General features: G+C 41.6%; 1 protein-coding gene across 3 annotated transcripts in view; it reads left to right on the forward strand.

The window, feature by feature from the left end:
* Positions 1-13,093, forward strand: part of LAMB1 (laminin subunit beta 1) — an 86,492-nt gene that overhangs the window by 4,650 nt on the left and 68,749 nt on the right. For all 3 annotated transcript variants that reach the window (XM_064374493.1, XM_021673211.2, XM_021673212.2), the window contains exons 4-7: positions 908-1,043; positions 4,129-4,202; positions 11,950-12,138; positions 12,228-12,291. In XM_064374493.1, the coding sequence (XP_064230563.1) occupies positions 908-1,043; positions 4,129-4,202; positions 11,950-12,138; positions 12,228-12,291 (463 nt within the window). The remainder of the gene's footprint in view (positions 1-907; positions 1,044-4,128; positions 4,203-11,949; positions 12,139-12,227; positions 12,292-13,093) is intronic.

Consider the following 13,093-nt stretch of genomic DNA (forward strand, 5'->3'; position numbering starts at 1 on the left):
ATATTTCAGTCTTAACCTCACTTTCAGACTTAAGAATAATCTGCATTTCAGAAAATGTAGATACAGAGCCAAGCTCCATGTGGAAAGGGAACTATTAAGCTCTGTTGTTTATGATTTGCCTTGATGGAATGCACAGAAAGTAGATAACTCTCCTAACCCAACTCCCTGGGTGCCTCTGGCTCCCATTTTAGGAGAAAGAAAGTGAGAGAAATTCAAAGCTACCCTAAAACTTATAATCTATCTTCATCCTATTTCATGCCCATGTTGGGGTTCTTTGAACTGGCCCCAGATGGTAATGTCCCAGCAGGGCAGAACAGCCTGGTCCTCCCTTACCCAGATATTCTGAACAATATGCAGGTTAGCCTGCATGCCACCACCATGGATTCACTGCTCGGGCAGGGTGGAAATGAAGAAATCTTGTTCAGTAGTTCCCGAAGCTACTCTGAATACTTCTGCCTAATACTTGGTTACTGCTTCATTTAGTTTTAAGAAAATCAGGCCAAGTGAATTGTATTTTTTATTCTTTCATTTTTAGTTTGCTTTATGTCAGCAAAAATTCTCTAATATCTCTGCATTTTACCGTAGAGTAAGCTTCTCTAGCTGTTTGTTGAGATTAAGGTTTAAGCCTAGAAATTTGATTTTTATTAATAGCTTATGGAAACAATGCCCTCTTTTACTTTAGACCTTGAATTTGCAAGGAAGGAGGAAATTATTTTCAGGAGTATTTTAGACTCAGTAAGTTTAAAGTGAAAGATGTGATATAAATCACCTAATTAATTTTCACACATTCATTTTTCTTGAAGCTATTAGGTTGATTTTTATATTGTGGGCTTGATGGGTTTTTTTTAATTAAAAATGTTTTTAATGAGATTGCTTTCCAGACTGATGAACTCAACTTTGTTTGCAGGAGGACAAAAAATGCTTCATATGCAATTCCCAAGATCCTTACCATGAGACCCTCAATCCTGACAGCCATCTCATTGAAAATGTGGTCACTACATTTGCTCCAAACCGCCTTAAGATTTGGTGGCAATCTGAAAATGGTATGTGGTTGGTGTGGAGACAAGTTCCATTGAATGTGATTGATAACTTGAATGGAGCTTACGGGTTCCTGGGTGTTTGTGATTATGACTGGCTTCTCTGTCCTGTAATTATGGCTTCTGACAGATTGACTGCCTGGAGCACTAACTTCTCTTGGTAAAATCTTACTCTTCCTGAAGCTTGTAATTCCTATAAGAAAGCATTCTTTCATGATTGACCAAAGGAGTATTTCATAGTCCTCATTCTGAGAGCCTTTTGGAGAGAGTGCTTGTATGCGGGGGCTGCCTGGGGAGGGTATGGGAAGACTCTACTATCTCAGGCCCTTATTCTTCCACAAAACATAACATCTTTCATTTTGATCAATCCCAAAGGAAGGAGCAGAATCAGCCCCCACTCCTCCCCCACCACCTTCCTTCATCTACAGAAAATTTCTTCATAGTAATAATAACACCATGAATAAGCAGCAAGATGTAATTTTTCAAAGACTCTGTCAACATGGATATGACCCCAAGTCAAATGGTTCCTCCAGTGATTGCATGAATCACACCCTTTTTCCTGACTTTGCTATTTGGGATTTGGTTTCATGCATTCATCAAATATCATTTTACTATTACTGTAACATGAAGCCCAGATGAGTTTCACATTTATTTCAAACTCGAATGCTGAAATTTGGGGAATAAAAGTAGAGTTAGTGTGTTTGTTAATTAACAATGTACCATTAGATCTTTTTTTTTTTTTTTTTTTTTTTAAATTTATGAGAAAGGATCCTCAAAGAAGTGAACCTAACCCTGGCCAGAAAAAGCCTGGGGACTACCAGCTTGCTTTCTTCTATGCCCTACACCTGGGCAGCCTTTGGATGCCATTGTAGTCATCTATCATTCTGTAAAGCCAAACACCCTTCCTTAATAGACTTCTTTGTCATTGACTGTTAAATTGCAATATTCTCTAGATTACTGGTTTCTAGGGAGAGTTGGTTTGTTCATTGGTTGGCCTTGGCAATTTATTGGTTACAAACTTTATTGGGTCATCGGAAAGCATGTATCATTTAGAGCCACGTTCATTCTTATGGGGGAATATTTTGGTTGATACTTGAGTGTGAAAGAGAAGTTTCTGTAAATCTGCAGTGCATCCCAGAGGACTTCTGAAACAGCAGCAAGCTTATTATGAGCAAAGACTAGGAGCATTTCCTGATGGCCCACATTCTTCCAATGAAAGAGTTTGAAAAAGGATGCCTCAACATTAGGATCAAGACTGTCCCCATTTTAGTCGACAGACAGTGAAACAGTTTATCATGTGCTATAGTTCTAGAGGAAGGTTTTTCTTAGTTATGTCGAGTTAATCAACTTCTACAACTTTGAATCTGTGAGACAAAAGAGACCAGATGCCAGAAAGAAGAGATTTTCCAGTAGAGGGGGTTGAGTTCTCTGTCACTCTGTCACAAGAGATTAGATGAGATTAGACTGATGGAACTTAGTCTTTAGAAAGTCAGACTGGTTGTTACTATACCCTATCATCTCTCTGTTGTCTGATCACAATTGAAGACTTTATGAATGTGATTTTATCTAGTTTATGTGTGTTTTGTACGAGTTGTGCTTACATATGGCAGAGTTAAATTATCAGTGTCCCGTCACAGAAACAGGCTGGGGATATACAACTAGTTTTACCCATTGTGATGATCTATTCCTAGGTCTGACAGAAATCAAATATACTACAGAAGAATGACCTTGTTTCTTTTCTCCATGGATTTTTCTTCCCATATAAAAAAGAAGGCTGTAGTGCTTTATCAAGTTATAAATCTAAACGGAATGTGCCTTTGGTGCACACATTGCAGCATCTGTTCTTAGGTTACAGAAATGGCACTCGTGTTGTACTTTACATTATTTCGTTATCTCTTAATTTTGAACAAATATTGTATGTTTTTAAAAGCCTGGAAGAGGAGAGATGTATAGTTGCCTAGATTCACTGAAAAATAAATGCCCAGTGTAGTTTTATAATCTGGTTCTTTTTAATAAGTTAGATAAGATTAGTTAGTATGATTATGTTTTTCTTTTAACATTCCAGCTAACTCATATCCGTTCCAGTGACCACTTTTTCCCCCACAATTGACTTGGCAATTTTCCAGCAGGAGAGTTTATTTCAAAAGGTCCTACTGATTTCCTGAAAATGCACCAGCCTGTGACATGATTCATTTTGACGCATTCCTGTCTTCCTGCATTTAAGACTTCTTTTTCTCTGGAAAATGGACCCCAAAAGCTCTCTCAAACACAAGAAGCTCGGAAAGTCTCCCTTGCTGAACAGGCAGGCTTGAGAGCTCTAGGGACTGGGGAGGAGGTGCTTTCCGTCTCTGGAATTCCAGTGGCCTTTTTTTTTTTAACGTGTTTAAGTGAGACTGATTGACCCTCAGGGCAAGAGTGCAAAGGCTCATTTGTTTGTTCAGGCTTTCCCCTGAAAGAGAAGATGTTAGTATTTGTTCTGAGCCAGTTTATTTGACCAATTCTTTTTTTCTCTGGCATTGTTTCTCATTGTGGAAACGCATCCAAAGGTTTCCCCATCAGGGATAGGTTTTTCTGAATTGTAGTATAACTAACGTGGTAGACTTGTATTTATTTTCTTTGCTGCTGCAAAGAGAAAAAGGAGTATTTGTGTTTCTACTAGAGGAGGATTGTGTCCTTGTGCTTCAGACTGCAAGCTGACCTCCTACTGTGCACAGGAAGCGCCCCTCCTGTTTTTCCTTTGAGAGCAGCTTGGCTTAAAGGGTTGGGAAGATGTTTCACTTCTGGCGAGGCAAAGGATGCCTTTCTTGATAGCAGCTAGAGGCGTTCTGCCAGATGTCTTGTTCCAGTGAGCAAATTCAATCTGTTGAACTCCAGAATGATTTGTGGAAAACTAAAGAATCATTCGACTTGTGCTTTACCACCTAAATAAGCCCACGGGATTATTAGTGTCTTCATTTCAGCTTCACCTTAAGGTAGAATGCAAGGATAATTTCTATGAATGGCATAAAAATAATTTTTAAAAAAGTCTCAACTATTCACAGATGTTTCTGTTTGCTGTTTCATTTGTTGTTGTTGTTTTAATCACCTGTAGGTGTGGAAAACGTAACTATCCAGCTGGATTTGGAAGCAGAATTCCATTTCACTCATCTCATAATGACTTTCAAGGTAAGAAATCCATAACTTTCTCACAAATGACACATAAGAATGCTGTGTAATGTCCCCTTTCGAAATGGATATCTGATGTGAGTTGGCCTAAATGAGAACTTAAATAATACTGTTGCCATAAATTGAGGTAATTGAGCAGTTTTTAAAACATGAGCATGAATAACTGCATTTAACAAATACTCTATCTTCATGACAATAAGTAGAAAGAGCCTCTATTCTAAGGTAATTCAACTGTAAGCTTTTAATTAGGTTATCTTTTTATTTCCCCATAGAGCAAGGCAGTATTGACTCTTTCCCAAACCACAATGAAACATCTGGAGAGTAAATCCCTGGTCCCTTGTGTTTATGTTTTAATACCGAGTTTGGTAACTGGAAAGGAAATGTATTCTCTTTGGTTTTCAAAGTTTTGCAAAATTTGTGGGAACAGTTTTACAGTTCCTTAAGAAATGTGTAATCCCTTCTTAAATGTGGATTTTCTCATCATTTTTCTTTGAGAGATGTAAAATGACTCCAGAACGAGGGAATGTCTCTGTACAAAGTCCCTTTGTTTCTTCTTAAGCAGCTGCCTGGAAATGACAGACTTCACATGGCTTAAAGTACACACTGGCGCACAGAAAACCCATAATTTACTTATTGCTTCTCAGATTCAAATCACTTTTGAATAGTGTTCAGTTGGAGTTGGGAACTTTATCTCCACCCTCTCAGGATAGGAAAAGGTGCCAAGGATAGATCTACCATACGGGCAGGTAGCCATGAAAGTCTCTCTGTCTTGCCACCAAAGCCGGGAGGCCAAGGAGCTAGGGTGGGTGTGGGAGTCAGAATGAACTAGAAGGGACGTTGGGCTGTACACTTCCCAGGCCTGAGCCTTCATCCCCTTACCCATTCCCCAGCAGCCTGCTGTTCCTGCTGGGGCGGGAAGGTTGTGACTGCAACACCCGATATTGAGAGTAGTGGATATGGTTTCACTAAATAAATCGTCAGCAACTACTTGTCACCAACTGCTTGTCCCTTCATTGACCACACAGTCAATATGGTGATTAAACTGATGCTCATCAGCATATAAGGGTGTTGCCTTTATGTTATGTGACACCTAAAAATACTCAAAATCATCTTTATTAATGTTCATGATCCTATCTTTTCTTTTGCAGAGGGCATCCGTTCACATATATGAATAATTCTGAGTTCATCTAGATCCAAAAGTCCTTTGGGCACATATATTGTACTTTAATACTCATTTAGGTGAATACAGTGGATCAAAGATGAACGTACACACATAGGCACAGAAGGTGAAACAGCGGGGGCGATGACTGAACTGAGACATGCAGAATGGCTACAAGTTGGGGCTGGGTGCAGTGGCTTATGTCTGTAATGCCAACACTTTGAGAGGCCAAGGCAGGTAAATAACTTGAGGTCAAGAGTTCAAGACCAGCCTGGCCAACATGGTGAAACTCCGTCTCTACTAAAAATACAAAAATTAGCCATGCGTGGTGGCTCGCACCTATAGTCCCAGCTACTTGGGAGGCTGAGGCTGGAGAATCATTTGAACCCTGAAGGCAGAGGTTGCAGTGAGCCGAGATTATGCCACTACATTGTAGCCTGGGTGACAGAGTGCAACCCTGTCTCGAAAAAAAGAATAGGTACAAGTTATCACACTGGTTTTTGAGAAAACAACTCATCCTTTGAGTCCTACCTCTTGTGGGAAACGGAACATCTATGGGGTTGGGTAGATGGGGTGTGAATCTCTGTCTGCCCCTTCTTGGCATGTGTGGCCAGACCTGTGACTTCTTCATTGGTAAATGGGAAGAGGACTAATACCTACATCATAAGACATAGGACAGAATGGTGATGTTCTCCTGTTGCCCTGTTTTTTGTTTGTTTTAAATACTGAGGCTCGCTCTGTTGCCCACGCTGAAGTGCAGTGGAGCAATCTCGGCTCACTGCCATCTCTGCCTCCTGGGTTTGAGCAATTCTCCTGCCTTAGCCTCCCAAGTAGCTGGGACTACAGGCACCTGCCACCTGCATCTGGCTAATTTTTTGTATTTTTAGTAGAGATGGGCTTTTACCATGTGGGCCAGGCTGGTCTCAAACTTCTGACCTCAAGCAATCCACCCGCCTTGGCCTCCCAAAGTGCTGGGATTACAGGCGTGACCCACCACGCCTGGCCTGCTCCCTTCTGTTCTGGGAATTGGGATAATCTTGCTGCCCTGGCATATAGTGGGAACTTGAAAGTTTTCATAAATGCAGATGCTTGACATATGGTAATTGCTCTACAAATGTTTACTGAACAAATGAATAAGGGGATAAATGAATTCAAACATCTTCTGTTTGTAAGAAACTGCCCTACTTTAAGCCCTATGGGAAATTGTAAAGACAGTGTAGTGACTACCCTCCAGGAGCTTCCAGTCTTCCAGGAAAGAAAGATATACTTGAAAATAACTTACAATACATGACAGAATATGCCAATTTCTACAGCAGAAGTTCCAACAATGTATGTTAGCATGGAGGAGGGTGAGATTCATTTTAGCCTGGAATAAAGGAGAAACCTAGGACTGGGACTGCTCTTGACCTGGACCAGGACGGGAGAGCAGGATGTCAGTGGGAGGAGATGGAAGAAAGGCCATTCATGGCCCGAAGGAAACAGTCTGAGAACAAGGCACTGGTGGTGGGACAGTGAGGCAGGGATTGCTCAGCAGGTGCTGTGCAGATTTGCCTCCAGTTTGGGGTAGTGAGAGAAGGAAAGGAAAGGAAAAGTAGAGAAGTGGACTAGCTTCAAAGGACGTTGACTCCTTGCTAGGGAGGGTGAACTTTATGAGAAATAGGGAGCCATTACAACTGATCAATCTTAGAAATGCTTTTAGTTTTTTTGTGTGGGGTTTGGGGGAATGAAGTTTTGCTCTTGTTGCCCAGGCTGGAGTGGAGTGGCATGATCTCAGCTCATTGCAACCTTTGCTTCCCGGGTTCAAGGGATTCTCTTGCCTCAGCCTCCTAAGTAGCTGGGATTATAGGCGTGTGCCACCACGCCTGGCTGATTTTGTATTTTTAGTAGACAGGCTTGGGGTTTCACCATGTTAGGCTGGTCTCGAACTCCTGACTTCAAGTGGTCCACCTGCCTTGGCCTCCCAAAGTGCTGAGATTACAGGTGTAAGCCACTGCACCCAGCCTCTTTTCGTATTTTTAATGAGAAATGAATGATCATCTCTTGACAAAATTTGCTACTATGAGGTGACTGGGATAATTCTGTTACAAAAACATTAACATTTAAAATGACTTTTTTTTTTTTTTTACTGAATGCTTGTAGTAAGTAACTGCAGCTATCATGTTAATTTTTATTTTATTTTTGTTTATGCCAGTCTTAAAGATCCAGATTTCTGAACTTAAAAAATTAATACAAAAAAACAATGGCAGCCATTGACAAGCAAATGAGACCTGTGTTTCAGGAAGATAGCCGAAGATGAAATACAAACCAAAGCCTGGGATGGCAAGAATAAAGGGCACGTTGGGAGGCTCTGTTGAGATCAGCATTGAGGAAGCATCAGTGGAGGGTTGGTGCTAACGCAAAACTGGCTGTGATTCTCAAGTAGGAGGGAGCTCCTTCCTGCAACCTAGTAGTCCTGTAAGAGCGTCTTTGAAAGCTTTTTCAAATCCCATGTGTCTACCCACTGCCGTACTCTGATACTCTCTGCTGTTACTGCCTTTGAGGACCATTGCCAAGAGGAGGAGCCCCTGTTCTCTAAAGACAGTCCTTTGGATCCTTTAAAATCAAAAGCTGAACCATTAAGTAGAGAAAGATTAAAAGCAGAACGGTAGGAAAGGGCTGAATCAAAAATTACTTAGGGCTGCTCTGCCTATGGAGTAGTCATTCTTTTCTTCCTTTTCTTTCTTAATAAACTTGCTTTCACTTAAAAGAAAATTACTTAAAAGGTCAAGTGAAATAACTAGGAAGTTGGTGAAGCCACTAACAGTAGTGAAATCTGGAAGAGAACTGAGGTTGTTGATTTTTTTTCTTCAAGTTTGCCATAGAGATGGCTAATTGCTAGTTGGATTTAGATTAGCAAAAGCTCATTTAGCATATGTTTTTCTATGTAGCTAGATGTTTCAAAACTCATAACTCTTGACCGAGCATGGTGGCTCATGCCTGTAATCTCTCAACACTTGAGGGGGTGAGGTGGGAAGATGACTTGAGCTCCAGAGTTCAAGACCAGCCTAGGAAGCATTGTAGAACCCTGTCTTTACAAAAAACGAGAAAATCAGCTAGGCATGGTGGCACATGCCTGTAGTGCCAGCTACTCAAACGGCTGAGGTTGGAGGATTGCTTGGATCCAGGAAGCCAACGCTGCGGTGAACTATGACTGTGCTAACGCACTCCAGCCTGGGCAACAGCGAAACCCTGTCTCAAAAGACACAAAAAACTCATAGCTCTTTTGTTTGTTATAAATTCAGAGGCAACTGTGCAGCAACAACAGACCTGAGAAGGTTGATGACTAAGCAGAGAGCATGAGAAGGATTCTGTTCTTTAGGTAAAATGTGTCATTCTGGTTTCCAGCAGCTTCTCAACTCCACAGGAAATTGGATGACTCCAGTGGTCCTTTGGGACTTAAAAATTTCCAAAAGAGAGAGAAGGAAGCACAGCCAGAAAAGGCTTTCACACTTTTGCTCTCTGTGCCCTTTTGACACAGAGAAGTCAGACTAGACCTTCCCTCCAGTCTCTCCCCAAGCCTCCCAGCCGGGAGCCCACGCTCACGGGGAGTTTGCCATGGTACATGGCATACATGGTTCAGTTGGCCCTTAGGGATTTTCCTCTCTTAGTTTAAAATTCTTAGGCTAATACTCTCTTGAGTTGAATATAGTATCATTTTCTTATATTCCTGAAAAATCTGAGCAGCTAGTGAGTCAAAGAATCTGTCAAAATGTCATCATCTATTATCGTTGACATCTTTTATCAGAAAAGAGGCCCAGCAGGATTATTAAAGGGGGGGCTAAAGGAAGTCTAAGCATGTGTCTAGTTTTCACCATTAACTCTCACCCAAATTTCTGTCAGGCACTGGTTTTAATTCAGAAGTAAGTGTCTTTATTTAGGTTCTGTTTTCTAGGTCAGCTGAACTGTCCTTTGATTTTCTTCCCTTGTAATCTGACTTCCAATTCCCAAAATGCATCACTGTGTTGGTCAGTGTCAAAGGCATTGCCTGTTTGCCTATTTTCAGTGCTCATTCTGCTTCATCTTTTACTTCCAGTTGATGCTGTTGACCACAGTCTCCTAAATCTCCCTCCTGCCTTGGTTTCAGAAGACCGCCTTTTTTCTCTTTCCTCCCAACACGCATTTTTCAGTCTTCTCCTATGCCTTTAACCAGAGAGGGAGAAAGATAGGCCTGGATTTGAATCTAAGCTCTGCCTATAATTAGCAAGTCAATGTCTCCAAGCCTCAGTTTCCTCATTTGTCAGACTAATGTGTCGTGAGGGTGCATTGGTTTCCTAGGGATGCCACCACAAAGTGTCACAGGACTGGGTGGCTCACACAACAGAAATGCATATTCTCACAGTTCTGTAGTCTGGGAATTTCAGGGTAAGGTGTTGGCAGGGTTGCTTTCTGCTGAGGCCCCTCCCCTTGGTTTGGGATGACTGTCTTCTCCCTGTGTCCTCACACGGTCTTCCCTCTGTGCATGTGTGTTTCCTAATCTCTTCTTATGGGAACACCAGTCATAGAATGATTAGAGCCCACCCTCATGACCTCATTTGACCTTAATTACCTCTTTAAAGACCCCATCTTCACATATAGTGACCTTCTGAAGTATGGAGTTATGTCTTCAACATATGAATTTTGCAGAAACACAAATCAGCTTAAATGATAAAGCATTAAAGTAAATAATGAATATTACCGGCACCACTCTGTTTTCGCTGTCTAGCCTCTGGTTGATACATTATTTTGGAGCACAGACTTAGGTTCTCTTTATCTTGGCCATTCCTTTTTTCTTTTATTTGAGACATCATATACTGGGAGCTTTCAAATATGTGTGTGCAGTGACTCCCAAATTCATGTTTCAAGCTCCATTCTTGGAGCCGAATGCCAGACCACTTTTTCCAAGTGTCTGATGGGCATCTCCACATGGACGTCGCACATGTGACTGATTAGCCCACAACCTAATGCTTTCACGCCTCTTCCATGTCGTTGTCATTGGCAGCACATCTGCCTCGTTACCCAGGTTCAGGCGCCTGCATTTCTTTCCTCACCCTGCCTTTTCCACTGCAATCTACTTGGTCACCAAGTGTAATTCAATATAGTCATCTTCACTAAGTTTTCAGTGGTCAGTTCCATCCCTTTCTATCTACATTGTAATTTCTCAAGTTAAAACCTTCATCTTTTTTCTTTCACTTCGTTTCCTTGTGTTTCATATTGTCCATGTTGAGTAACTCTACCATAAGAATTATTTTTCTACAGTGCAATATGATCATTTCATTTGTTCACTTAAACTTTTTAGCTTTCCCTTTTCATTGCCAAAAGATAAGTCCCTTAGCATGGCAATTCCTCCTTACCCTGCCCCAACTAATCTCTTCGGCCATGTTCAGCCACCTCCACCCACTGCCTGGAAAAAAACCTTGTTGCCCTTTTAAGATCCAATTTGAGCTGGGTGCGGTGGCTCACACTTGTAACCCCAGCACCTTGGGAGACCGAGAGGGTGGATTACCTGAGGTCAAGAGTTCAAAACCAGCCTGGCCAACATGGTGAAACCCCATCTCTACTAAAAACACAAAAATTAGCAGGGTGTGGTGGTGCACGCCTGTAATCCCAGCTACTTCGGAGGCTGAGACAGGAGAATTGCTTGAACCCAGAAAGGTAGAGTTGCAGTGAGCTGAGATCGCACCACTGCACTCCACTCTGGTTGACAGAGCAAGACTCTGTCTCAAAAAAAAAAAAAAAAAAAAAAAGAGAGATTATGATGGCTTCTTTTCTGTAAAGTATTCCTACCTTTTTTTTTTCTTGGCAGCAAAATATGCATTTTAACAATTTTCAAGTGTATAATTCAGTGGTGTTAGATATATTCATAATGTTGAGCAACCATTAAGACTTTCCAGAACTTTTTCATCACCCCAAACAGAAATTCTGTGGCCATTGCCCCTCTGCCCAGCCCCTGGTAACTTTGAATCCACTTTCTGTCTCTGTCTACTTAATCAATTCTAGATGTTTCATACAAGTGGAATCATATGATATTTGTCCTTTTGTGTGGCTTACTTCACTTATTTCAAGGTTCATCCATGTTGTGCATGTGACCCTTCTGTGGTGTTTGACATAGCATATTGCAAATGATTGACACCCGTAGCTGTACTTCATTGGACTGTATAGCATATAGACAGCATATAGGCCACTGGCTGGTACTAAGGAGGTAGTCATACATTTACTGAATGACTAAATGAACGAATGAAGGAACAAGCATGCAGACTTGCCACTCATATTACAGTGGACATGGTGTTTGCTATTTAGGCCTGTATATAATCAGCTTCTACAGAGAAGCAGTTTACTTACCCAGTAGGGTGGAGAAAAGTGTCCATGTTAGAGACTAGACACTTTCCTTGCAAGAAGAGGCTCCACAGAGCAGCTTGAATTATTTGAAATCCAGCCACAGTCTGAAATACAAACCACCTGCAGTCCGAGTTTGTGGCACGCAGTGGAGAGACATTTTTACCTGAGATTAAAAAAAAAAAATACAGACTATCAATAGAAAACATCCAATGAGATTTTTGCTCCTGCCTTTAGACATTCCGTCCAGCTGCTATGCTGATAGAACGATCGTCCGACTTTGGGAAGACCTGGGGTGTGTATAGATACTTCGCCTACGACTGTGAGGCCTCGTTTCCTGGCATTTCAACTGGCCCCATGAAAAAAGTCGATGACATAATTTGTGATTCCCGATATTCTGACATTGAACCCTCAACCGAAGGAGAGGTTTGTTTGCTTCTCTGTTTTACATTCTACTTGCAAATCTACTTTTTGATTATTGCAAAAATAACAATTACTCCTGTTTCCATTTTTAGGTGATATTTCGTGCTTTAGATCCTGCTTTCAAAATAGAAGATCCATATAGCCCAAAGATACAGAGTAAGTTCATTTTGAAATAAAAAGTTGGTTTTGCTTTTTTGAGACGGAGTTTCACTCTTGTTGCCCAGGCTGGAGTGCAATAGCATGATCTGGACTCACCACAGCCTCTGCCTCCCAGGTTCAAGCGATTCTCCTGCCTCACCCTCCTGAGTAGCTGGGTTACAGACATGCGCCACTACGCCCAGCTAATTTTGTGTTTTTAGTAGAGATGGGGTTTCTCCATGATGGTCAGTCTGGTCTCGAACTACCAATCTCAGGTGAACCACCCACCTAAGCCTCCCAAAGTGCTGAGATTACAGGCATGAGCCCCTGCACCTGGCCCAAATAAAAGTTTTTTGGTTTTTGGTGTTTTTTTTTTTTTAGATGGAGTCCCGCTCTGTCACCCAGACTGGAGTGCAGTGGCACAATCTCAGCTCACTGCAACCTCCACCTCCTAGGTTCAAACGATTCTCCTGCCTCAGCCTCCTGAGCAGCTGGGACAACAGGCACATGCCACCACGCTTGGCTAATTTTTTTTTTTAATTTTTAATAGAGACAGGGTTTCACCATATTGGCCAGGCTGGTCTCAAATGCCTGACCTTGTGATCCACCTGCCTCAGTCTCCAAAAGTGCTGGGATTACAGATGTGAGCTGTCGTGCCCAGCCTGCAAGTTTTTTTTATTTATTTATTTTTTTTGGTTGTTGATTTTTTTGAGATATTGTTGTGTTTTTGAGACAGAGTTTCACTGTTACTGTCCAGGCTGGAGTGCAATGGCACAGTCTCGGCTCACTGCAGTCTCCGCCCCTGGGTTCAAGCAATTCT

This window comes from Aotus nancymaae, unplaced genomic scaffold (genome assembly GCF_030222135.1).
Source record: "Aotus nancymaae isolate 86718 unplaced genomic scaffold, 86718_ANA_hifiasm-v0.15.2.pri h1tg000002l, whole genome shotgun sequence".
Classification (NCBI taxonomy): Eukaryota; Metazoa; Chordata; class Mammalia; order Primates; family Aotidae; genus Aotus; species Aotus nancymaae.